The 25158-nt window shown below is 35.9% G+C and overlaps 1 protein-coding gene and 1 long non-coding RNA gene across 5 annotated transcripts; one reads left to right on the top strand and one right to left on the bottom strand.

Moving 5' to 3' along the window:
- Positions 1–863: 863 nt before the first annotated feature.
- Serbp1 (SERPINE1 mRNA binding protein 1) lies at positions 864–16584 on the top strand. Of its 4 annotated transcripts, none has more exons than XM_015490491.2 (8): positions 864–1298; positions 4469–4619; positions 5177–5317; positions 5450–5521; positions 6075–6149; positions 10887–11064; positions 14245–14418; positions 16169–16584. In XM_015490491.2, exons 1-8 carry the CDS (start codon positions 986–988, stop codon positions 16223–16225), a joined length of 1161 nt encoding a protein of 386 aa, XP_015345977.1. In that variant the 5' UTR covers positions 864–985; the 3' UTR covers positions 16226–16584. The 4 variants fall into 4 exon arrangements, with proteins under 4 accessions (XP_015345977.1, XP_015345975.1, XP_015345976.1 ...); XM_015490489.2 differs by having other exon boundaries at positions 6030–6149; XM_015490490.2 differs by having other exon boundaries at positions 5432–5521.
- Positions 16284–24664, bottom strand: LOC125619988. Its single transcript, XR_007351567.1, has 3 exons — positions 22111–24664; positions 21872–21939; positions 16284–20934 (listed from the first exon to the last, which is right to left on the bottom strand). It is a non-coding gene; the product is annotated as an uncharacterized LOC125619988 (long non-coding RNA).
- Positions 24665–25158: the final 494 nt, after the last annotated feature.

The following is a 25158-nucleotide window of genomic DNA, read 5'->3' as shown; positions in this document are numbered from 1 at the left end:
TATTTTCTTCCCCTCACGCGTACACCCAAGATGCTCTAAAACATATCTTGAGCACAATTTACGAACACGACGGCCACCTATAAGCCTTGACTTACAGGATACTAAAGACCGATTAATTGGAATGATTCTAGTGAATCTACACACTTCTTTGGAGGTTTGCACAGCTCCTAGTGCTGCACTATCAAAGCTTAACAGCTCTTAAGCAGCGGTCGCTATGCCCAGGAAAGGCGCGCAACACTCCCATGTGATAGTTCCACTTGTTTTTTTTGGTTATTTCTGCACCCGAGTTCAAGTCCCCGAGAGAGGAAGCGCAGTATTCCGCCTAACATTAAACAGAAGAGCACGAATTCGTTATGGAGTGCTAACGAAGGACTTCAGCACCAAAGTAGTTAGGCACTCGCGGCAGACCGGGCGCAGCCTTAGGAAGCCGGTGCAGCACCCCCTCCCCCGGAAGTTTGCGAGTCTCTGTAGTGAGGTCTGGGAGTCACCTTGACCCTCCCGCAGAGGTGGAGAAAGTTAGCCTTGGGCTAGAGGCAGGGCGAGTGAAACCAAAGACAGAGCACTTTCGCGAACAAAATGTGCCGTCACGTTTTCCTGTTCTCAGGGTAACTAAAGACCTAGCGAGTTTAAGAGTGACAAGAGCAGGTGGCAGGACTCCGCCCACCAGCAAGCTTCTCCTCCAGCTCGCACGCTTCACTCGCGCTGCGAGATCCCGCCTCTCAGGCGCGCGCGAAGAGCTATCGAGCTGTGCACACTGGGAATTGTAGTTCCTGCGCGGGTAGCCACCTCAAGAGAAACGACTCCGGCCTACGTGCCCCATAGTGCCTTGCGACGCTGGCCGCTCCCGGATGCGTGCCTGGCGCCGGAAGAGAAGACGGCCCCCCTCTCTCGGCCCGGCCATCTTGTGGGAAGAGCTGAAGCAGGCGCTCTTGGCTCGGCGCGGCCCGCTGCAATCCGTGGAGGAACGCGCCGCCGAGCCACCATCATGCCTGGGCACCTACAGGAAGGCTTCGGCTGCGTGGTCACCAACCGATTCGACCAGTTATTTGATGATGAATCGGACCCCTTCGAGGTGCTGAAAGCAGCAGAGAACAAGAAAAAAGAAGCCGGCGGGGGCGGCGTTGGGGGACCTGGGGCCAAGAGCGCAGCTCAGGCCGCGGCCCAGACCAACTCCAACGCGGCAGGCAAACAGCTGCGTAAAGAGTCCCAGAAAGACCGCAAGAACCCGCTGCCCCCCAACGTTGGCGTGGCTGACAAGAAAGAGGAGACGCAGCCGCCCGTGGCTCTTAAGAAAGAAGGTAAAGCCGGGGTAGGAGGTGGGGAGTTCCGAGGTAGAGGGAAGGAGAGAGGGGACTGCCACTTGCTTCTGGAGCCCCGAGGCTCCGCGAGAGACTTTGCCGCCGATTTCTCCACGTTTTCCCCACGCGACAAAAGCCAGGTCCTGCGAAGGTGCTGGGAGCTTGGTAGTCCCAAGTTCACGCCGCCGCCTGCAAGGTTCGCGGAGCCACCCCCTTCCCGCCCCTGACTGGGAACAGGGAGAGTGCGAGCTCGGGTGCTGCGGGGCTGACGCCTTCCCGCCGGATTCCTTGGCGGGCGAGCGCATGGGCTGAGTGAGGGGAAGCCAGCCGCTTTTTAGCAGCCTCTTGCAGTTGCTGAGAAGCTTGGGATCCACAGCTGCTTCCTGGGCAGAACTCTTTCTCAGCGTGCTCCTGTGAAGTGCTGGTCTCTGCTTTGGGATCCTGTCCTGCCATCTTGTCCCATGATGGCGCAGGGTACCCCAATAGAAAGCTGGGGCTCATAGTTTCTACTTGAGCCCCTTCTGTGCTCAAGGCTACTAGATATTGTGAAGTAAGATGCTGTTTGAGGTGCCATCTGTGCTTTATTGTTCCCCTCCTCTGCTTTAACTCGTACAATGTTATTATAAGTTGCTTCAATGAATTATACTCTTGGAGAGAGGAATTTGGCTACACTCGCTTAAGCTGAATGCTGAATGAAGATTGGTTATTGCAGGAAATCTTGAGGCTTGCCCTCGTGTCAAGATCCATTCTCCCGACTGTGCACTCACCATTTCAAATGGTCTGACTTGGTCTGGACCTCGTGGGTGAAAGAGTGCAGAGGCTGTCAAACCTTTCCGCTGCACACCTCTTTAGAGCGCAGCTTTTCCTCAACATGTGCGTGAAGCATGGTCAGGATTTTGCAGGCAGGCAGTTGTAGTTCCAGGGCACTGAGTTTTACAGGGTTGTAATTTTTGCATTCTTCCTTCTTACTAGTTTCTTGTGAATGAAAAAGAGCAAAACAGTTGGGGATAAGAAAAAATCGAGTATGATCAGCAGCAAGTAGATTTCAGGAATCTTTAGAATTGCCTTTATATGTTGAAAGTTGAAATTACTCCTTGCTGCCACGTGCTCCTGAAAGTGGTTGTTTCTCATTAGCTTGTGCTAGGTATCTCTTAGAATATTTTTAAATGGTCTTTTGTGGGGATTGGAATGAAAAAATCTAGGATCTAGGTGGTGAATAGAAGGAAAGAAAAAATTCCCGAGTTAAAATTATAGACTGGAGAGAAGAAGGCTTAAGTTGTAGTATTAGAAAGCATGTATACACCACTTAGGCCAAGTATCTATTCAGCCAATTAAGCTTTATGGCAGTCTTATCACAGTTGAATAAAGCATTTAATTCCAGTGTTAAGGAACTCTGGCTTGTGTGATTAATTACACTATGCTGATCCTTGATCACACTAATTCAAAGAAATTACATGAAAAAAATGAGTCTAAAACAAATCAAAGGTGCACCTGATGAATGTGTTCATTTTAAATGTTCAAAGCATGAAACATGATTTAAGTACTTAAGCTGTTTTGACCATGAAGCACATCCATGAAATGAGTTCTTATTTCATGTTGCAGTTGTAGGAAATTATTTTGTAAATTTATAAGGAGGATTAATTTTGACATTCTTTCCTTGGGAAAACTATTCCATATTAGCTATCAATATTTTCCTGAGTATCTCAGAGCACTTGCAGTTTTAACCTGAAATTGGATAAAACACAAGCTTATAAATGTAGGGAAAATGTTGGATGACAAATACTCATTTTCAAAACCTTTCACCTCTCAGTATTCTGTTATTGAGGAGAGACAGACCTGTAAACAAAATCCCTATTCTTAGTACTCTGATCCACCCATGTTGTGTGCCTTTTTGATCACAATTCTAGATGTACTTTATAGAATTGTTTAATGTTTGTCTTATGCAAATTTTAGAGTTTGTTCTTTGTGCATTTGAAGAAATTGAGAATTGATAAAGTAGAAAGTCACTGAGTGTAGTGTAGGCTTTTGATGTATGTGTAATAAAAAGTGTGGAATCTAGTGCACTTGATTTGTGAGTATAGATAAGTACATCAGAAGAAGTTTGCATTTTTAAAAAAAAATCATTTCGTTAGATGAGTTTATTTTTTGTGTTGGCAATAAGTTTTTTTTAGATTTTGTAGGACTAATGCTGAATGTTGGGTGGGGAAGCCAGTCATTGTTCATTTGGGTGTGTTTGGCTTGGATATCATTATAAGGACTAGTTGCATAGCTCCGCCCCAACCATTATACTTCTGATGAAATTTATTTAAATGTTTTGGTGTAAGGTCTGTATTTGTGGTTTGTCCTGAGAGTTTTCAGGGATTGAAGCTTAAAGTTTTATTTAAAAAAAAAAATAGATAATTGCAGTTTTGTTCTAGCTACAGGCATGTGAGCAATTGGATATATAGTGATGGTATTTTACTTTCTTCGAAAGAATCAACGTGAAGTAATTTAAGATCTTGTAAAATCTGTTTCTCAGCTTATTTTTGACTTTGTCAGAACTGACTTGGGAATTACAGCATACCTGGAATTTTAGTCATGTATTTAACCATCATCTATTTATTCCTAAGGCCATCAGTAATTCATATTGGTTTCCTTATTGGGCTGTGGTCCTCAGACATTAACAGGAAAACAGTAGTAATGGGAAAAATCAGTAAGTCCTTCAGCTGTCATTTAGTGCCATAAGTTTCCTCTGTGTGTGTACGTGCTGATCCTAGGGCCTTGCACATGCTAACACATGCTGTATCACTGAACTACACCCTTATTCCCCCTATTTTTTTTTTATATATTGCTTAAAGTGTTTTTTGTTTTTGTTTTATTTCCTGATTCTTTGGGGGGGGTGGGGAAGATACTTTTGCAAGTGCCCCACCCTGAACTATACCCCCAACCTAATATTTTTTATTAAGAGACTGACATTTTGGAAAGAGTAATGGCTGCCCAAATGACTTCTAAGGCATTATAGAAAATGTTTGCTGGGGGTGGCAAACTAGATTTAAGATAAAAATAAATAGGAATTTCCTTAAAGTACTTTGTTATACATTGGGGATACCCAGTGTTTGCCTGTTTAATAGCCTTGGCCTAAATTTTGTTTTTGCAAAGATAATTTATTTCTGCTGGTTATTTCCTTTTAGGAATAAGACGTGTTGGAAGAAGACCTGATCAACAACTTCAGGGTGAAGGGAAAATAATTGATAGAAGACCAGAAAGGCGACTGCCTCGTGAAAGGAGATTTGACAAACCACTTGAAGAAAAGGGTGAAGGAGGCGAATTTTCAGTTGATAGGTAAGATTTTAAAAGGAAGTCTCTTCACGTTTTGTTGGCTATGTTTACATCTTAACATGAAGCTATAAATTGGGCATAATTTCCAGGTAGCAAGCAGTGTTACTGATTATTTCTGTCATTTTTTTCCAGAGAAACATCTTGAATGTGAGGATTTACTTAGACCTTTGGATAACATTTGAAACTTAGATCTTTTTTTCCCCCCTTACTCTCCCTAGGTGTTTTTAAAAGGATAATATTGTTGGTTAATTGCTCGTAGTAAAACAAATTACCTGATATATAGGTTATATGTATTTTAAGTGTATTGGTGAATAGCAGGTTCGATACAGTGAATAAAAATGAAAAGGTATATGCACTGATAGTGTTTTACAAAATGCTAAAATAATTTGTGGGGAGAGGGTTTTCACAGTTCACATGTTTAGAAATACACTTAAATTTTCTGAAGTATTATTTAGCTGTTGGGTTATGAGCCAGTAAGCATGTTCTGTATTTTTGAGCTTTTCTGTCCTATTCCTTTTTCTTGAAACCTCAAAGGTATACTTTTAAAATTTGTATTGTAGACCAATTATTGACCGACCCATCCGAGGTCGTGGTGGTCTTGGAAGGGGTCGAGGAGGCCGCGGACGTGGAATGGGTCGAGGAGATGGATTTGATTCTCGTGGCAAACGTGAATTTGATAGGCATAGTGGAAGTGATAGATCGTAAGTCTTATATTGGTTGTTATTTCATTTATACATTTTAATGTGTTAATTTAATACAAAATAAAATTTGAATTTCTAAAACTAAAGAGTATTATGTTAACTCAGTTTTGTTAGTTCTTTTTCACATTACAGTGGCCTGAAGCATGAGGATAAACGTGGAGGTAGCGGATCTCACAACTGGGGAACTGTCAAAGATGAATTAACGTTGGTATTCTGATTTTTAAAAATTTCAATACTGATCCTTTACTAGATACAAGTTTAAAACAAGTTTTCTGGAGATAACTATACGTGTATTAAATTTTGTTTCTGAGATAGAATGTATGCTGTAGTCTCAACTATTATTGAATAAGATAATGTCTTATGGGATAGTTTGGGTTATACTATATTGAATGACCAATTTTTCTACACATCAGTATGTTACTGTTTTTTTTTGTATGAATATATAGCTTTTCATTGGTATTATTTGGATGTTCTAATTTGAGTTTAATAAGTCCTATTCTAACTATTGGACTTTAATACTTAAAAAATGATAAGCCAATACAACTTTGATTTAAAAGTATGTGAACTAACTTAACCAGTGGTTTATATTGTTTTTCTCTAGTAGAGAATTTTAGCAGGAAAACTTAATGTAGAAATTTTTGTTATTGTATGCAAACTCTTTCAACTACATGTAAATGGACCTAGATGCTTTTCTTTTTCTTTCTTTCCTTAGAGAGTCCCCCAAATACATTCAGAAACAAATATCTTATAATTGCAGTGACTTGGATCAATCAAATGCGACTGAGGAAACACCTGAAGGTGAAGAACATCCAGTGGCAGATACTGAAAATAAGTAAGTGATTTTGTATGAGGTGGTAATGCTATATAACTTTGAAATCAGTCTGGTTAACCAATAAGGTAACTCAGATCTAATACTGTTATTTAATGCTTCTTTGATAAAAATATTTTTGTTGTCCTCTCATCAAATAATATTTAAAATAGTGCTTTACACCTGCATGTAAGGTTGGCTCTAATGGTTTGAAAATGGGATATCTTAATGTTAACTTCCATTTGATTAGTTAAATACCATTGTTATAAGGGAGTGTATATATTTTAGTAAAACCTACTAATCCTAACCAATGGGAAAAAAAAAGATCTATTGTAACCTGATAATGGAAAAATAGGAATAAGGTGCTGTGCACCTGTAATTATCTAATTTGATAGAAATGTTTTAATTCTAAGTGGTAGTTGTCCTAAAACATTGAATAGGTAAAACTAGAAGCTAAAGTAGGGGATTTCTAAAAATTAGTGTGAATTGTTGGGGTAACAGGAACTCATAGTACTTAACTCAAGTCTGAAGTAATTTTGACATTTTACAGTTGTATAGTTTGAAATTAGACAATTAAAACTAGAATATATATTGATTTTAAAATTCCATCTCTGTTTTTTTCCATTAACATAGAATTTGGAACATACTATCACTAATGTAAGAGGAGCACAAAAGATGAAAACGTTACTAATTCACTAGCCTTCTTCCCTGTCACCTGCCCCACACAGGTGGCTTCTTTTTTTTTTTTTTGGTGCTGGGGATTGAACCCAGGACCTTGTGCATGCAAGGAAAGTACTCTACCAACTGAGCTATGTTCCTAGCTCCTACTCAGCCTTCTTGATGTTCATTTTCTGATTTTAAAGTTTTTGTTTTTTCAAGGGTGAGAGTTGTTTTAAGATTAAAAGTTATCCTGATAGAAATAATTTACCTCCATAGCTGGGCCCAGTGTCACACAACTATAATCCCAATGGTGTGGGAGGCTGAAGCAGGAGGATTATGAGTTCAAAGCCAGCATTAGCAATTTAGTGAGGTCCTTAACAACTAGACTTTGTCTCTAAATAAAATATAAAAAAGGAGATAGTGGATAGGGATGTGGCTCAGTGGTTAGGTGGCCCAGGCTTCAATCCCCAGTATCGGGAAAAAAAAAAAAAGAATTTACCTTCCTAATACTTTTTATCAGTCCAAGCATAAGTTATATCCTAGTCATTAGTTTTAGTAAGTTGTGATTTAAAGTCTTGGATTATAGATTATTTTGGTCAGTTTCTTTTTCCTGAAAATGTTTAGTTGATATGTAATAATTTTATGTATTTATGGGATTCTGTGTAGTATTAATAGTCTGCCTTATTTGTAACAGTCCTCCAGTTCCATCAATGTTAACTGCAAAAATAGGATTTCATTCTTTTTATGGTTGAATAATATTTGATTGTGTGTTTATATACCACAGTTTGTTTATTCTTTTTTCATCAGTGGACACATTGGTTGATTGTATGTCTTGGTTGCTTTGAATAGTGCTGCAATAAACATGGGGTTCAGGTGTCTCTTTGACTTACCAATTATATTTTTCTTTAGGTACATAACCATTCTTTCTTTTGGGGACTGCTTTCCATTAAAGTTGTACCAATTTAAATTTCCACTGTGTGTGAGTTCTCTTTTCTCTGCATCTTCACCAGCATTTTAAAATTTTTATCTTCTTTTTTTAAAAAATTAATTGTTTTTTATTTACATGTGGTGCTGAGAATCGAACCCAGTGCCTCAAGTGTACTAGGCAAGTGCTCTACCACTAAGCCATAACCCCAGCCCAGTTTTTAATCTTCTTGATAATAGCTCTTCTAACTAAGGTGAAGTATCATGTCTCATTGTGCTTTTGATTTTCATTTTGCAGATGATTAATGATGGTTGGCATTTTTTCATAACTTGGCCATTTGTATATCTTTGAAGAAATGTCTGTTCATATCATTTTCCCATGTTTTTGATCAGATTATGTGTTATTTTGATATCGAATTGAGTACGTTATGCATTCTTGCTAATCCTTTGTTAGGCAAATAGTTTGCAAATATTGTAAATATTTTCTTCCATTCTGTAGGTTGTCTCTTCACTTTGGTTGCTTCCTTTGCTGTGTAGAAGCTGTTTAGTTTAAAGTGATTCCATTTGCCAATTTTTTGTTTCTATTGCCTGCGCTTTTGGGGTCATATCCAAAAAAGCTTTGTCTGTGCCAATTCCCTGAAGTATTTCTTCCACTTAAGTCTTTGATCCATTTTGAATTGTTTTTTGTGATTGGGGATCCAGTTTCATTTTCCTGTCTTCCTAGACTGTTTTTCCAGCACTATTTATTAATTGAAATGATTGTCCTTTTTCCAGTGTATATTCTTGGTATCTGTCAAAAATCAGTTGGTTCTAAATATATGGATTCACTTTTTAGTTCTTTGCTCTGTTTCATAGGCTCTGTGTCTTTTTATGTAGGTCAGTGGTTCTGTGTTCAGAGACAACATCCAAATCAATCAGTGAAAGGATGCCCTTTCTACATTCTTCCTTTTTCCAGGAAGAAAATTGCTCTTATGAACTTCTGTTCATGATAGGGAGCATTATATTCCCTGGGCCTGTTGGCATAAGGAAAAGTTGTTTACTGTTGGAGAGAGTAGATAAAAATGCATGATATTAGGAAGTGATGTTTTGTGCTTGGAGTAATATTTATTTGAAACTATGTGGAATCATAATTTTGTGTGGTAAACAATGAAATAGTAATTTAAGTTAGATGAACTCAGTGTAACATTATTCAGCACAACAATTGCTTTAATAAAGAGCTTGTGATCAATTCACTTTGAGTGATCCACAAAGATCGTAACTATTTTCCAGAAGGAAATGATGCATCAGTAGGGTATTGGAGACAAATCCTTAACTCAGGACCCAGGAATGAAATCGGTGATCATTGGTGTAAAGAAAATAATGATCACATCAGAGCAGTCTCTACTCTTATTCTAATAATTAAAAAAAAAAAAAGGTACCAAGGATTGAACCCAGGGGTGCTTAATCATTGAGCCACCAAGTTGCTTGGGGCCTTGCTAAGCTGCTGAGGCTGGATTTGAATTTGAGATGCTCCTGCTGTAGCCTCCCAAGCTGCTAGGTCTACTCTTTAGAGTAGGGGAGAAATTGAATATGGTATTGTGCTTTGCATATGGAAATGTAAATTTAATAAGTACATCCTAACTCATAGTTTCCAGAGCTTCTGTTTGGTTCTCATTTGATTCTTACAGTGATCAAAGGTATGCTAAATTCTGACCTTGGCTGTGTCACAATTAAGGACCAGGACTGGTTTGTATATATGTATGTATTTGGTATGGGGATTGAACCTGGGGCACTTAACCACTAAGCCAGAGAGCCACATCCCCAGCCCTTTTTTGTATTTGAGTCTTGCTGAGTTGCCTAGAGCCTCACTAAGTTGCTGAGGCTGGCTTTGAACTCATGGTCCTCCTGCCTTAGTCTCCGGAGTAAACTGACAAACTTGAACTTTGTGCCCAAGATCCCATCAGTTATGTATAAACTTCTAGGAAGTTTCAAAATGGGGTTTGTATAAAAGCAAAGAGTGGCTTCAGGAGAGAAATTTGAGTACTAAGGCTAACTAAATCACTTGCTATCTTTGGAAAGACGCTAGGTTCCTAAAATAGCAGACAAGTTGTTTGGTGACAATTGGAAATTTGAGATTAGACTAAAATAATGGATTTCTAGTGCTTTGTTTAAAAAAAAAAAAAAAGAGGAAAGGCTAACAATAAAGTAGTTATAACCTGAGAATTACATTTGGAAATAACTAATTTGGTATTAAATATTGAACAGTTTTATGAACAGTTTTGACAACCAGTGAAACTTCAGTCTTATGTTCCATATTCAGGTTGGTTTGAAAAGTTGGAGTAGATTTTAGGATTTGTGGAAACTTTTGTTTTACTTTGCCTTGAGTACAGGTTGCTAGAATAAAGAGAAACATTTCTTTTATATTGCACAATGTGAAGTCTGGTGTCTCACTGTGCATCTTAGATCATAACCCGTTTTGAGTTATATATTGTGGGGGATTATGGAAAATGAAAACACATTTTAGGAGAAGATATTTTAACCATATCAAAGGGTACAGTTTTAAAGAAGTGTAAGGAATAATAAGGCCAATTAAGATTGTGTTACTGATAAGAAATCATTTAAGAGTTTATGAAGAGCTGAGCATGTCATGCACAACTTTGATACAAGCAGATTGGGAGATTGAGGCTGAAGGATTGCAAGTTTGAGGCCAGTCTTAGCAGTTTAGACCCTGTCTCAAAATAAAAATGATTAGGGGGCTGGGGCAGAATGCCTAGCACTTGAGGCACTGGGTTTGAACATTAGCACTGCATAAAATAAAATAAAGGCATTCTGTCCATCTAAAACTACAAAAAAAGATTAAAAAAGAAGATGATTAGGGATGTAGCCTAGAGGTAAAGTGTCACTGGGTCCAATCACCAGTTAGCACACCGCCCAAAATAAAAGGTATATGAAGATATATTGTATAATCCTCAGATGCTTATGCTTATCAAGGAACACTGAATTCTTGGTCTCTGTCATGTTATATGTTAGTCATTGGATTACATAGAAAAACTAATACCTTTGCCCTTGGATATGATAATTTTTCTCTAAAAGATTACTACCCAGTCATTATTAATTTCCTTATAATATATTTGAGGTATTTTAGTAAAAATTATGCCAATTGTCTACCAGGTATAAAATTTAAACATCTTTTCATAGGGAAAACGAAGTTGAAGAAGTTAAGGAAGAGGGTCCAAAAGAGATGACTTTGGATGAATGGAAGGCTATTCAAAATAAAGACCGTGCAAAAGTAGAATTTAATATCCGAAAACCAAATGAAGGTGCTGATGGGCAATGGAAGAAGGGATTTGTTCTTCATAAATCAAAGAGTGAAGAGGTAAAATTAAAATTTGTGATGTTTGAAAATGTTCAGATGTGATTTGAACTGTTTATAGTTTTCACGTTAAATTTCATATGGAAAATATTTTTTGCAAAAGCTTTACATAGGATCATTTGGGACAGATAACTTGCTCAAAAGGGAAACTAAATTTATGCTATAAGAAATTTAGTTTATTAATCTATAATTGTATTCAATATGGTAGTATTTTTTCTAAAAATCTCTTAATGGCTTATTGAATGACTTGGTGGTTTTTAAAAATATTTTGTTAGTTGTCAGTGGACCTGTATTTTATTTATATGTGGTGCTGAGAATCAAACCCAGTGCCTCACACATGCTAGGCAAGCACTTTACCATTGAGCCACAACCCAGCCCTGACAGTGTTTTTTAAAAATATTTCTTTTTAAAGCTGTAGTTTAATTGAAACGTTGGCATTTTCTTATGGTTTAACCTAAAAAATAAGGGGCTTCATTCGTTCTTTCTTTGTTAGAACTGGATATTGAACCTGGGGGCATTCTACCATTGACCTATATCTGGAGGGAGGGTGGGTGGGTGTGTGCCCCCAAGTGTGTGTTTTGAGATACTGTTTTGCTAAGATGATAAGACGGGCCTTGAATTTGGCAATCCTGCCACCTCCCAAGTAGTTGGGAATATAGGCATGTACCAACGTGCCTGGCTAATACCCACCTTTTAAGATTGTCTGGCTGTGCATGTGTAATGGTTAGAACGCTCAGTAAATGCTACAAATGCTGCTCTTTATTGAAGATGATCTCTTATGAAGATCAAATGATCAATTTATGAGTTTCCTTTTTTCTTTGAGAAACATGGAATCTAATGAAAATATTTTAGAAAGTCACATTGGTAGCTTTTTATTTGGTAGCTTCTGTTCAAGCTTTGGGGCGTGTTCTTACAGGAATTGTCCCGGTGTTACATCCTATTAAGGTTTGTGTAAGTATGGGATCTTGGCCAAAATACTACATTATTTCTTGTAAATTCTTTTCTCTATTAACTTTTAACCTTTTGACATTTGTTCTTATTTGTGTCATAAATCTGACTACCAGAAATCCAAAGTAAGCTTTAAAGTGTTAAGAAGGCATCAGCAACCCATAATAAAAAAGAATTCAGTAAGATTTTATATATTTACTTTTAGTGCTGGGGATTGAACTTAGGGCGTCACAGGCCAAACAACCTCTACCATTAAGCCCCTCTGCCCACCAAGTCCTTAGTAAGATCTTTATTAAACATAAAAATGACAATGAGACAAGCTTGAGAAACATGAATAATATTGAGGTTTAAAATACCAGTGTATTTTAAGTTTAGAGAAAAAATGATTTTTAACATTCTTATCTTTTGGGTGTCCCAACTGGTCTTTTCCCCATACAATTTTCCTCAAATTGTAATTTTAGGTAATTTCATTAATATCCTACAGTTCATGCATATCATGGACATTAGGCTAGTTCTTCTGATTTTAAATATTTTAATATTGAGCTTTTCAAAAATAACTACAGTAGTGCCCCCTTACCTGTGCTTTATTTCCAGAAATACACAATCAAATGTAAATTTCATTCATTCTTTCTGAGTAGTATGATGGAATCTCACACTTTTTAACTCTTGATCCAGGGATGTAAATCATCCATTTGTCCTGTGTACCCACGGTGTGTACACTACGTGCTAGTCATTCAGTAGCCTGCGTATAGGAAAAAACAATATTTGTAGGATTTGGTACTGTCTGTAGTTCAGGCAATCCCTAGTAGATAGTCCCCTGTGGATTGGGGGACTACCAAATTGTATAAGGTAAGATTCGACATTTCTAAAAATTATAAAATGTGAAATTGCTAATGAATAACTTTGAAATTTAATATACATTAAGTCACTCCTAAGTGTTTGTGTCTTTGAATTAGTCTTTGTGAATCAGGCCTAGCCTTTCCATTCTTGAATATTTTGGCCTTCAAGAATATTGTATATAGGGCTGGGGATGTGGCTCAAGCGGTAGTGCGCTTGCCTGGTATGCGTGAGGCCCGGGTTTAATCCTCAGCACCACATACAAAGAAAGATGTTGTGTCCGCCGAAAACTAAAAAATAAAATATTAAAAATTAAAAAAAAAAAAGAATGTTGTATATAATACTTTTATGTGTCTTCATGACAAATGTGAGGTGGGGGGGAAACATGGCTGTAGAAATGGAGAGCTGAGTTACTGTGTTACTGATAGGACTAAAGAGTGCTATTTCTTGTTATAATTCTCTAAATGCTCTAGAAAACTGCTAGATTTTTTTTTTCCTATTCTAGTAATTGCCTTAAGAAGTTAGAGATGTCCCTTGAACATACAAACTTTTTCTGCTGTAGCCACCAGTTATTTGGTTCTATTTTCCAGAAACTTAAGAAAGAAAGAAAGTAAAAGCCCTGTTAATGCATTGAGATCATTGATTTGAAATAGCAAGCACTTAAAAAGATTTGACTTTTAATTTGCTAGTGTTTTGTGGATTTACATTTGTTTTTGGTTCCTTTAATATTAAAAGAACCTTCTATTGCCTTTATATTGTGTAGAATAGAGATGACATTTGAGTATCCATGATGAAAGCATGGATGCAAAACAAAAATTTGTACTTTAAAAGCATAGTTTTTGACAGGATATTTAAGTTGGTTAGAAAGAACAAAATGTTCATTGTCCCTTCAGAAAAAGGTATAAATTATATGTATATTTGGGGGAATATAAATAGTGCAAGTAAACTTCTAGCTAGAAGATTGAAACCCCATACATCCCAAACATACAAGAAATGAGGTGGTAAGCATTATAAAGATTTTTTTCCTTTTAACCTTTTTCTCTCATACGTGAAAGAAAATCTGGATATTACAAACACTTCATTTTTAAGAAAGTTCCTTTGGTACCTTTAAGATGTGGGTTTTTTGTGTGCACAGCATTTCAGGGTTCCCCTCTTGTTTAGTATTTCACTTGAATTTATAGCTTTCCAGCGTACATGGAAATATGAGATAAAATGAAGGGAATTCTTACTATGAAATCAACTTTTGCTGAGTGCAAAGCTAACAAACCTAAGAGATGGTGATCACACAAAGTACAGGTTGTAGAGCTAGCATTTTTAGAAGAAAGCTCATTACTCAGAAAAATTTCCAACATGACTTTCTTATGCATTACCCAGTGACTCTTCCTTAACATTTATTAGGCTCACGCTGAAGATTCGGTTATGGACCATCATTTCCGGAAGCCAGCAAATGACATAACATCTCAGCTGGAGATCAATTTTGGAGATCTAGGCCGCCCAGGACGTGGTGGCAGGGGAGGACGAGGTGGGCGTGGGCGTGGTGGACGCCCAAACCGTGGCAGCAGAACTGACAAGGTAATCTTAAAGACTATCCCTTTCAAATAATGTAAGGACCTTTTCTAGTAAATCACTGGCTGAGTCCTTTTTGGAATATAGGAAGAAGTAGAAAAAGAAGTTCACATGCTTTCAAGAGTCAACATTTCAAATTATATTTTTGTTTAAAGTACTTACATGAGTTGTTTTTTTTTTTTTTCGTTGTTGTTGCTAGGAATTGAACTTAGGGCCTTGTGCATACGAGGCAAGCACTCTACGAACTGAGCTATATCCCCAACCCCACACTGTACTGAGTTCTTAGTAGGGGCTAGTCATAGTGTTATGTGAGGCTTTTTATATATTTCATTTAGTTGTTGTTACTGTGGTAACATCCTCATGGAGGAAATTGAGGTACAGGGAATCAAATTGATTCTAAGCATTTGCTGAGGTCTACCTGAAATATAAGTTTGTTTTCTTTAGTAATTTTGTACTGCTTTTTAGATCTCAACAACTAATATCACATTGGTGTTCATTGTACAGTTTATGTATGGCACATGATTGTAAGACCTTTTTTTTTGTTTGTTTTTGATTTCTTACTAAACTGTTCTGTGAGAGCTGAGATATATTTTTGCTCTTTTGTAATCTCTTTAGTACCTTGCATAAAACAAATTCTTAAATAATTTGTAGATTCCAGGTAATTGGGTCAGATCTGCCTGATGCAAAAAATATTAGAGGTAATCTTTGAAACATTTTTGCCTATGGGGTTCAGGTTGTAAGTAACCTTCCTGAATTTTCAGCACCTGCTTTTTAAAAAAAGATCATATTGAGTCTGTCAGTGCTTAATTATAATGATAACAATAATTATGAGTTTTTATAGTTATCAATGATAATCTATTGAAGTGTATTTTTGTTTCCTCTGACACTTTCTTTTTAAAGACAAATGTGTTATATATGGCCCTGTGAATTGTTTTTACTTTTGTTGTTATGTGTACTTTAGGTTGTAAATAGCAGTTGAGCCCCCTTCCAGCATTGATGAATGTGCTGCTTAAATGATTGCTAATTGATTTTGGGGGTGGGGGGGGGCTCGAGGACTGGGATTGAACTAGGGACCCTATCATTGAGCTATATACACCCCAGACAAGGTCTTGCTAATAAGTTGCCAAGGCTGGACTCAACATGCAATCCTCTTGCCTTACTTTCCTGAGATGCTGGAATTAGAGGTGTGCACTGTGATTCCCAGCAGCTAATTGGTTTCTTGACCAGCTTTCATATTGATGCTTTTTTACTTGAGCAAGTGGAAAAAGTACAAGAATAGTAAACAACAAAGTGCACAAAAAAAAAAAAAGTCCGTATCCCATCTAAATAGACCTGTAATTTAAAACAATCCATGCTATTACTAGGGGATTTTTATTCCAAACTTGAAATATAGTTGTGAACAGTGTATGCCAGTTAAAGCTTTCTTCACTTTATTTGTGTTTTTTGATTAAGGATTTAGATGTTCTCCCAATTACAAATTGGTTTTAAATATTGGACATAATATTAGTTTTAATACCTGCTTTGCATTTTCACCCATGGTCAGATTTTTATAGGTTTTGATAGAAATTAATTAGGCTCACTACAGATATTTGTAGTTCTATTTTATGATTTTTGCTTTTAAGTAAGAGTTTTGCTACATTTTAATTAGTATTTTAATGTTTAAGCTTCTTTTTGAGAGTTCTGATTCTAAATGCTGGCATTGGTAGTGTGTTTATAAATTTTGAGAATTGTTAATCTTAGTTTATTTCTTTTTCAGTCGAGTGCTTCTGCCCCTGATGTGGATGACCCAGAGGCATTCCCAGCTCTGGCTTAACTGGATGCCATAAGACAACCCTGGTTCCTTTGTGGACCCTCCTGTTCAAAGCTTTTGCATGCTTAAGGATCCCAAACGACTAAGAAATTTAAAAAAAAAAAAAAAAAAAAAAAAGACTGTCATTCATACCATTCACACCTAAAGACTGAATTTTATCTGTTTTGAAAAATGAACTTCTCTCGCTACACAGAAGTAACAAATATGGTAGTCAGTTTTGTATTTAGAAATGTATTGGTAGCAGGGATGTTTTCATAATTTTCAGAGATTATGCATTCTTCATGAATACTTTTGTATTGCTGCTTGCAAATATGCATTTCCAAACTTGAAATATAGGTGTGAACAGTGTGTACCAGTTTAAAGCTTTCACTTCATTTGTGTTTTTTAATTAAGGATTTAGATGTTCCCCCAATTACAAACTGGTTTTAAATATTCGACATAAAATCAGTTTTAATACCTGCTTTGCATTTTCACACATGGTCAGCTGGGACATGTAAACTTTGATTTGTCGAATTTTATGCTGTGTGGAATACTAACTACTTTATGTATTTTAACATAGTTTTAATATTTTCATTTTTGGGGAAAAATCTTTTTTCACTTCTCATAATAGCTGTTATATATGCTAAATCTTTATATACAGAAATATCAGTACTTGAACAAATTCAAAGCACATTGGTTTATTAACCCTTGCTTCCTGCATGGTTCATTAGGTTCAAATTATACCCGATTCACAATTTCAACTATATTTACTTTCGAAATACGTGACTTTCCCATTTTAAAAGCCAAGCTAGACACTTTATTTGTAGAAGTTGTTTGAGCTACTTAGTGTTGATAAACACATCCTGTCAAGTGTTATGGATATAGGATTTCTACCCCCTCCAACAGGGTGAGTGGAATAAGTTGATTTGCTCTAATGGGTAATGTTTAGACTTCTGTAAAATAAGTGTCTGGCACTTGCTATGATTTTTGTTTGATAGGTCCCCAAATCAGAATGTTACATCTGTAATCAACAACCCTTTTAACCTTTCTTGTTCTGAAGAAACCAAAGGGCACTGGTTAGTATGGTGAGATGGGGAGAGTCTTCAATTTTTGAAATTTGGAAAGCAGACAGCTTTACTTTATAAGGTTGGAACAGCAGCACCATCCATAAAACATAAGCCAAAAATCTTTAACTGTTAATGATTTCCTATATTATTACTATTTGGTCTTAAAATGATAGATGAATATTTGTCCCAGAGAAGGTGATAAATATCTTTTCCCTCTTCCTTTATTAGAAAATTAGGTAATTAATGGATTCCTTGAACAGGAGCATCACCACTTACTAAACACATGGATAGAATGATCAATAAACAGGTTTTGTAGGATATTTTTTTTTATTCTGCCACATTTATTGATTAAACAGGGAAGGAATTTTATTTAAAGTTTTAACTTCTGTCACTTGTCAGTTATTTTCTACCTCTGGTAAGATCCAGTTTTTAAAATATTGGAGATTTTAAATTTAACATGTCTGCTATGTAGTTGATTGGTTTTCACTTATACTTCTGAAAAAAAGATTGTACAGTACAAAAGTTATTCGTTTGGATTGGATGTATCAATCTACCTACTAGTCTTGACATCTTAGTAAGAGGTAATTGTTTTTTAGTGATGGATAAACTTGTGCTGGTGTTTTGGATCTTATGATGCTGAGCATGTTCTGCACTGGTGCTAATGTCTAATATAATTTTATATTTACAAAAAGGCCTGCTACCCAGAGGCAAGTATTAATTTAGTCCATATGGATTATTGACTCCTTTTGAAATTGCAACATACACACTCTTAAATCAGTGAGTTTAGACTTTAAGGATTCAACTCTTTTCTGAACATGTAAATCTCTTGATTTCCAGCAACATATTATAGAAAACATCTGTTATTCAAAAACACTTCAAGTTCCATTTGCTGTCAGCCATTGTCACTAGAGAACACACAGCAATATCTGGTATGTTGCAAGCTTTCAAGATAGCCTAAACTTGAAAAAGTTGATCCATTAGTTGTGTCTGATGGATGTGAATTTGCCTCCTAGTTCACTTTGTGTCAATAGCTAAAACTGTGAACCTAACTTTCTCTTATTCGTGGGTAATAACTGAAAATAAAGATTTATTTTCATGCTCACTTCTTAAAAAAAAAATATTTAATTTTTCCCTTTACCTAGGTGAGTGAGTTTTGCAGAATTGGGAACCTCGCTTTTCTATGGCATCCATGCTAGGAATATGGAGGATAGAAAAATATGCTAATGTTATCAAACAATCAAAAACCACAAGAATGCAATTAAGCATGGAGGAGATGCATTTTCATCTGACTTTTAAAACCATATTATTGTGGGATAATTCTGGGAAATTATAGTTTGCTTGCAAACAAGCTGATTTGGCTGTTTCTATAGTTAAAATTCTAAAGATAGATCATGTATAGAGGAACTAAAATGTCAGGAATTGTTCCCCACTGGTTACTTTATCACCACATACCTGTTATGGTTAGAAGGCTAAGACTTGAAATCATTTTTGGAAGGGGTAGGAGCTGAAGGGTGAAAAGCAGTTACAGAATTTAGCCTGAAAAAGCATGTTAATTCCTGCACAGAAATACCTAACAATTCAGAAGCTTGAAGAGCAGCAAAACCTTCACTCTAAGTGGTAGATAAAGCATAGAGACAAAGGGAAAGGCAAGAATCAGGGGAGACATATAAGCAAATAAATTAGTTTAAAATAATCATGATGTTGTTTAATCTATAATATTATTGCTAGGTTGAATGTACTGACAGTTTTTTAATGCTGAAAATTAAAAGAAATGTCCTTATACTGAAGGTGCCTGGGTACTAGAAACACTCATCTTCTCTTAATTTTCTTAATAAACTACAGAATTCTCTTTGGAGGCTATATGGGGTCATGGAGCTGTTTGTCTAATAAATTATAGAGATAACTGATAGCATATTAGAATTAAGGAGTACCTTTCACCTACTGTTCTCATCTTTGGGGCTTTGGCAGAAATTCTGAAACAATTAGAAAAGTTCATTGCTCATCCTGTCAAACATATTTTTTATGCTAACAGTGAACCAACAATTACAATTGTCCAGAAAAAAGAAATATGGCAACTTGAATTAAGTTTCTGATAACATAAGCAGAGAAACTTGAACATAAAGATGTTTACACTCAATTAAATAGGTAATACATTCATGCTGAGGCTAGGGAGAAGTTTAAGTTGAACCCTACATTATGGACATGCCTATGTGCATGGATGTTGATCCTATTTACCTTACAAGAAATGATAGAAAAGGATCAGATTTGATATAATGGGATCGTGATACTACTGATGTCAGACTTCTGGAGTTGGAGACTATTTTAAGACAACTGAGATAAGATATTGAATGTATCAAGAGGTTTAGGAAAGAAAAATAAATCAGAGAACTATCAGTAAATAGGTGCAGTAAATAGTCATAGCAGATGATGGTATTTCCTAAAATGAGAGTGTAAAATAAGACAATTCTGTCTAACTTCATCAATGAGTAAGAAACACTATGTTTTATTTCTTGACATGCATGATGGCTATGTATATGTTCACTTGTTATAATTAGTTAAACTTACAATTTGAAATCTTTCTGTAAGTATAATGTGTGGCAATAAAAGAAGTAAAAAGAAAGCATAAAGAAAAGAATATCTGCAAATGAGACTCAAAGAATTCTAATAATTAATATAATAACAATGTGACCATGTGACCCCAATGAAGATGGGAGATGAACTATCAAAGAGACATAAGGGAAACTAGAATCATGCATTACTCAACAATCCCCCCCAAAAAAGATAATTTCAATAAATATGTAATTATTTCAGGTTGTGCTGAGACACTGAAAATGTTCATTGCATTTACATGGAAGGGGTGGGATCTTCCATGTAACTGGTGACCTTAGTAAGAGTCATGTTGGGATAAGGAAGAAAAGAATGAGTTGAGATTTGAGCAAATAAAAATTGGAAATAGCTATAAGGTGTTTTTTTTTTTTTTTCAAGAAAGGCAAGGAAATGAAGAAGTACTGAGGTGATAATTAGGAGAAGATATGGGAGGAAAAACTTTTAAGAGGTAAACTTAAAAGAGGTAAACTTAGAGCTGAGAATATTTAATTGCTGCCAGTAAAACTGATAAATTGTTTTAGTCAAGAAAAAGGCATATTACCAACAGGGTACATTTATTTGGAAGACAGAGGAGAACCAAATAACAATTAAAGGAGAAACATTATATAGGAGATGGGAGAAGGGAAAGCTCTCAGTATAAGTAAAGGAAAGAAAAAGAGAATGGTTATATGCTACTGTTAATTTTATGTGTCAACATGACTGAGTTAAAAGGTACCCAGGTATTAAGCTGAAGATTATTTCTGGGTCTATGAGGATATTAACAGAAAAAAATTAACATTTGAATCAATAGGTTGAGTAAAGCAGATTCCACCTCGGCAGTGTGAGTGTGCATTATCCAATCTGTTGAGGGCCTGGGTAAAACAGAAAAGCAAGAGAAATCTTCCTCTTTGCATGGCTTCATGATCAAGGCCCTCAGCCTTCTCTGTCCTCAGACTGGAGCATACATGGTCTGCATTCTCAGGCTTTCAGACTGGCACCAGAGCTACATCATCAACCTTCCGGGAACTCCAGCTTTCAGATGGAAATTGTGGGACATCTCAGCTCCCATAAACACGTGAGCTATCATATATATTAAACAAATGTATCATATATATGATTAAATATATATGTAAATATATACATTCATATATGCACACACGTATGTAGGGTATATAGGTATAGATACAAATATATGTACAAATATATAGCACACACATAGACTCACATATATATAGGGTATACATATATATACATATACATACATACATATGCATATATATATGTATATATAAACAGATATATATGGATATATAAACAAAAAGAAAACGTATAAATTAAATTTAGGGGAAAAAATAGTATAAGTTCCAAACAGCCAAATTTCTAAAGCTTTTTAGAATATACAGGAGAATATTTTTCATAAACTGAAATAGAAACATATTTCTTTTTTTTATTTGTTTTAGTAGAAACATATTTCTTAAATGAGACAAAAAAAGAACAAAACAAAAAGGGGAGTTATTTATCAATTCAAGTCTACTGAATTAAAAAATAAAGTTTGGATAGGGCACCATAAATAAAAATGAAAAATTAAGTTATAAACTGGGAAAAAGCATTTGTCCACAAATTGAAGAATCAGTATTTAGAATACATAAAAATGATATCAAGGCAATAAAATACTAAAGAAATCAGTCTTATTCATTAAAAGAAACTAAATTTATCAATTAATTTTAAGTTAAAAAACAAATTAAAATTTACTTAATAAACTAAAATCATCAATAAATATGTTAAACATAAATCAAACTTAGAAGAAGAAAACAACTATAGAATAATAGTTAGTGTCCACTCATATGACAAAACAATTAAAAATCAGACAAGAAGAGGCTGTTTTACTTCTCTTGTGTTTTACTTCTCTTGTGTAAATTTTATTCTCTTTGGAAAACAATTTGGCATTAGCTTTTTAAAACTGAAAATTCACTTTTCCCATGAACAATCAATTTTCATTCTAGAAATTTTTACATACCTAAGTGCAAGGAACAGGCACAGAGATATTTATACAACAAAACCTGGAGCAGCCTGAATTCTGCCCAACTGGGAAAGAAAAAACTAAATTTTATATACTTACATAAGAGAATATTTTACAATAATCAAACAATAAATAAAAATTGACAATAAGTACAAAAATGAAGTTGCAAAAAGATAAATATAAAATACCATTTATATAAGTTTTTTAACAGCAAAATTTTGTGTATGAATACATACCTATGCATGTTTACAGTCTCATATGAGGTGGGTAAATGTTCATATCGATAAATAATTTATGATCCACGGGTTGTACTACTTTCAGAGACAGAGCTAATCTGATCCATCCTTGTTGGCATGATGTAGAACATGTAGTAGGAGTACAATGAATATTTAACTAGTTAACTCATTCATAAAATCCAGGTTCATGACTTTCAACTCCAATTCCCATAGTATTTTCATGATACTAGTTAAGGTTTTTATAAACATGCATTATCCATTGAAAGATGAAAATTAATTCTTCATCAGAGTGGCTGAAAACAAGCACAACTACCAAAACTTTTGCTAGTTTTATCTTCTAAAAAATCATGGATGACACAGCAGAGCTCCTCTCAAAAGGCCATATATTTTGAGATACTGATCTTCAAAAAAATTGTTTCCATTTACTAAAAGCAAAAAGAATGTTGAAATCCCAGACTGGTTCTATGTGTAATTTCAACATCCCTTCTTTTCTTCATAAAAGTCCTGAAATTGTGTTGTTCTCCAGATGCTAGGCCAAGAAACCTAGTATGACCCACTGATAGTTTACCAAAAATAGCCCAGATTGTCACAAATCCAGAGAAATAGGGTTTACTCTAATATATCACTTCATTCTTAACTGAGATCATGATCATTTTTCAAAGTCTCAATTAGTAGCAATTTTCCAGCTTTTTTTTTATTCTGCTACATCTTGTGTGACTATATATACAAAATACTTCCATGGGTACACCTAGCAAGAGGCAAACCACAATATACCCTCCGACTCACATTTTAGTTGCTTAAAATCTTTTCTCTCCAGCAGAAAACACACTGACTGATGTGTCCTCCCACACACTCCCCACTCCATCTCCGCCACTTACATCATTCCACATCTGTCCTGGATCTTTGAATTTGCTTGCGTTAATCTAGGCCAGAGACACTGTGGGAACAAGGAACAAGACCTTTACTGCTTTGCATTCAGCTCTCAACTGGAAGAAACTAGAGTATGTTATTGGTGCATTATCCAAAATATCTTTTATCCAAGCAGTAATTCACACATCTGAATCTACACTCACCCATGATAGTGTTTTATATGTAAGCATATCTATTATAGTAAAAAAGAGGTAAAGAACCACCACTGTTAGATAAATTTTATTTGCTTCAGGATCCATTAGTATAGCCCCACCAGGAAGAGTCATCTCAAAAAGAAAAATGTTCCTTTCTCCATCTTAGATAATGCCAAATTATAAGTTTACTCCATAAGTTACCAACAACTCTGTTATCCTCCTAAATTATCTAATTCCCTAATTTTTACAAAAATGAAGTTCATAGCTAATGATATAACAGTGGACACCCTTTCAAGTCATGGTTCAAAATTTATTGTGCCCCGCCAATCTGGAAGGTTATTGTAATACATGCCCACAAGATCACCCTGGCCAGTGGTGATGACATAGAGGCATATAGACATCATCAGGGGTTGATGGGAATCAAGCAAATGTGTCAATCTGGTGCCCACCCTCTACTTTCTTGCTCTGATCCCAGAAGACCAACTGAAGTTAAAAGAGTGGATTACAGAGCTTGTCAAAAATTGAGTGTACCTAGGCAGGTGGCCTGATTTGGGAAAAGTGACTTAAGGAATGTTCAGAAAATTGTTATCAGTGTATTTAATATCATTTCATTTGCATATGCTTATTTCACATGCCAGTCCTCCAGAATTTCCTTTTGATCCCCAAATCTTCTTATTTTCCTGAAATCATTCCTTGGTTAAAGTTGTTGCATCCTGGCACAAAAAAAAAAAGCTTGAGATGTCTGTAGAATGACGGTGGCTGAGGTCTGAGCCAAGGCCTAAATTGCCCACCATATATTAAGTGGTAGTAGATGGGGAAAGTGAATAAAATATCCTTCTGGTGCAAGGCCTGGCTCTCCTGACGTAGCTCCCGAAGCCTCCACACCCACAGCATGTTGCACCTCCTTTGTGATCCTTCCTTTCACAGCACGAGGTAGGAGACTCAGTCACCCTCCACTAGGGACTCACCAAATCCCCATCCATCTTTCTATCATCGAATCTGCTGTGATATACTTGTGTGATTGTCTATTTACCAATGTGTTTGAACAGAGACTGGGTTTGTAAACTTGTAAAAGATTTTGCAGAGAACGCGTGGTCAGTGAGGAGCTTCTCAGTTTTTTGTTGCCGTTGCTGTTGTTGTTGTTGTTTGTTTGTTAGGTATACTAGTCACAATCTTTACTTTGTTTACTTAATTTTTTATTGGTGCTGAGGATCAAACACAGCTCCTCACATGCTCGAGGCAAGCACTCTGCCACTGAGCCACAAGCCCAGCCCAGCAGCTTATCAGTTTTAAAGGCAAACCATGGACCTCCATTCCCACAGCAGAAGGAGAGACCTTAGATTAAAGCGGTATCCTAATGTAACACACACACACAAAAATGGTGCTTCTCTTTGATTTTTGGCCTACTTTTTTCAGGTGGTAGCTATTTTCCCATTAGACAGCTGGGATTAACTGCCACCTTGTAAAAAAAATATATATATAAGCTTAGTTTTGAGCCAATTTCAGAGCATATAAAAGACCTCATCTGTTCAGAAAATCTTCTCAAGCCAGAGTCAGTTCTTGAACTGGTCACTTTCAAGAAATAACTTGCCAAATAATGGGCTTGTTAAACAGCAAATGTCAAAAACAGATTTCCAATGTGACTAAGAAGCATTCACGAAGCTAAAGCAAATATTTTAACCCATTGGAATGTTAATCTAATACAAGTACATTTATGCTAGCAAACTAAATCTGGATGCAAAGCATGACATATTTTTAAAATCAGTAATTTCATATAAGTATATTTATACTGGAAAATGCTAAAACTTAGATGGACTGCACTTTTTTAAATGATAAGCTATGCATATATTGCCTATATCTACAAAATCTCATCTAATGTAAGTGTATTTTAATTCTTAATGTGATTTCAGGATTAAAGTGTTTTGATCAATAGCTATCAAACAGGGCCCAAATAAATTTGAAAGAATCGGTTTAATTTCCCACT

The sequence above is a fragment of the Marmota marmota genome, unplaced genomic scaffold (genome assembly GCF_001458135.2).
Source record: "Marmota marmota marmota unplaced genomic scaffold, marMar, whole genome shotgun sequence".
Taxonomy (NCBI): domain Eukaryota; kingdom Metazoa; phylum Chordata; class Mammalia; order Rodentia; family Sciuridae; genus Marmota; species Marmota marmota.
This window is presented reverse-complemented; position numbering and strand designations above follow the sequence as displayed.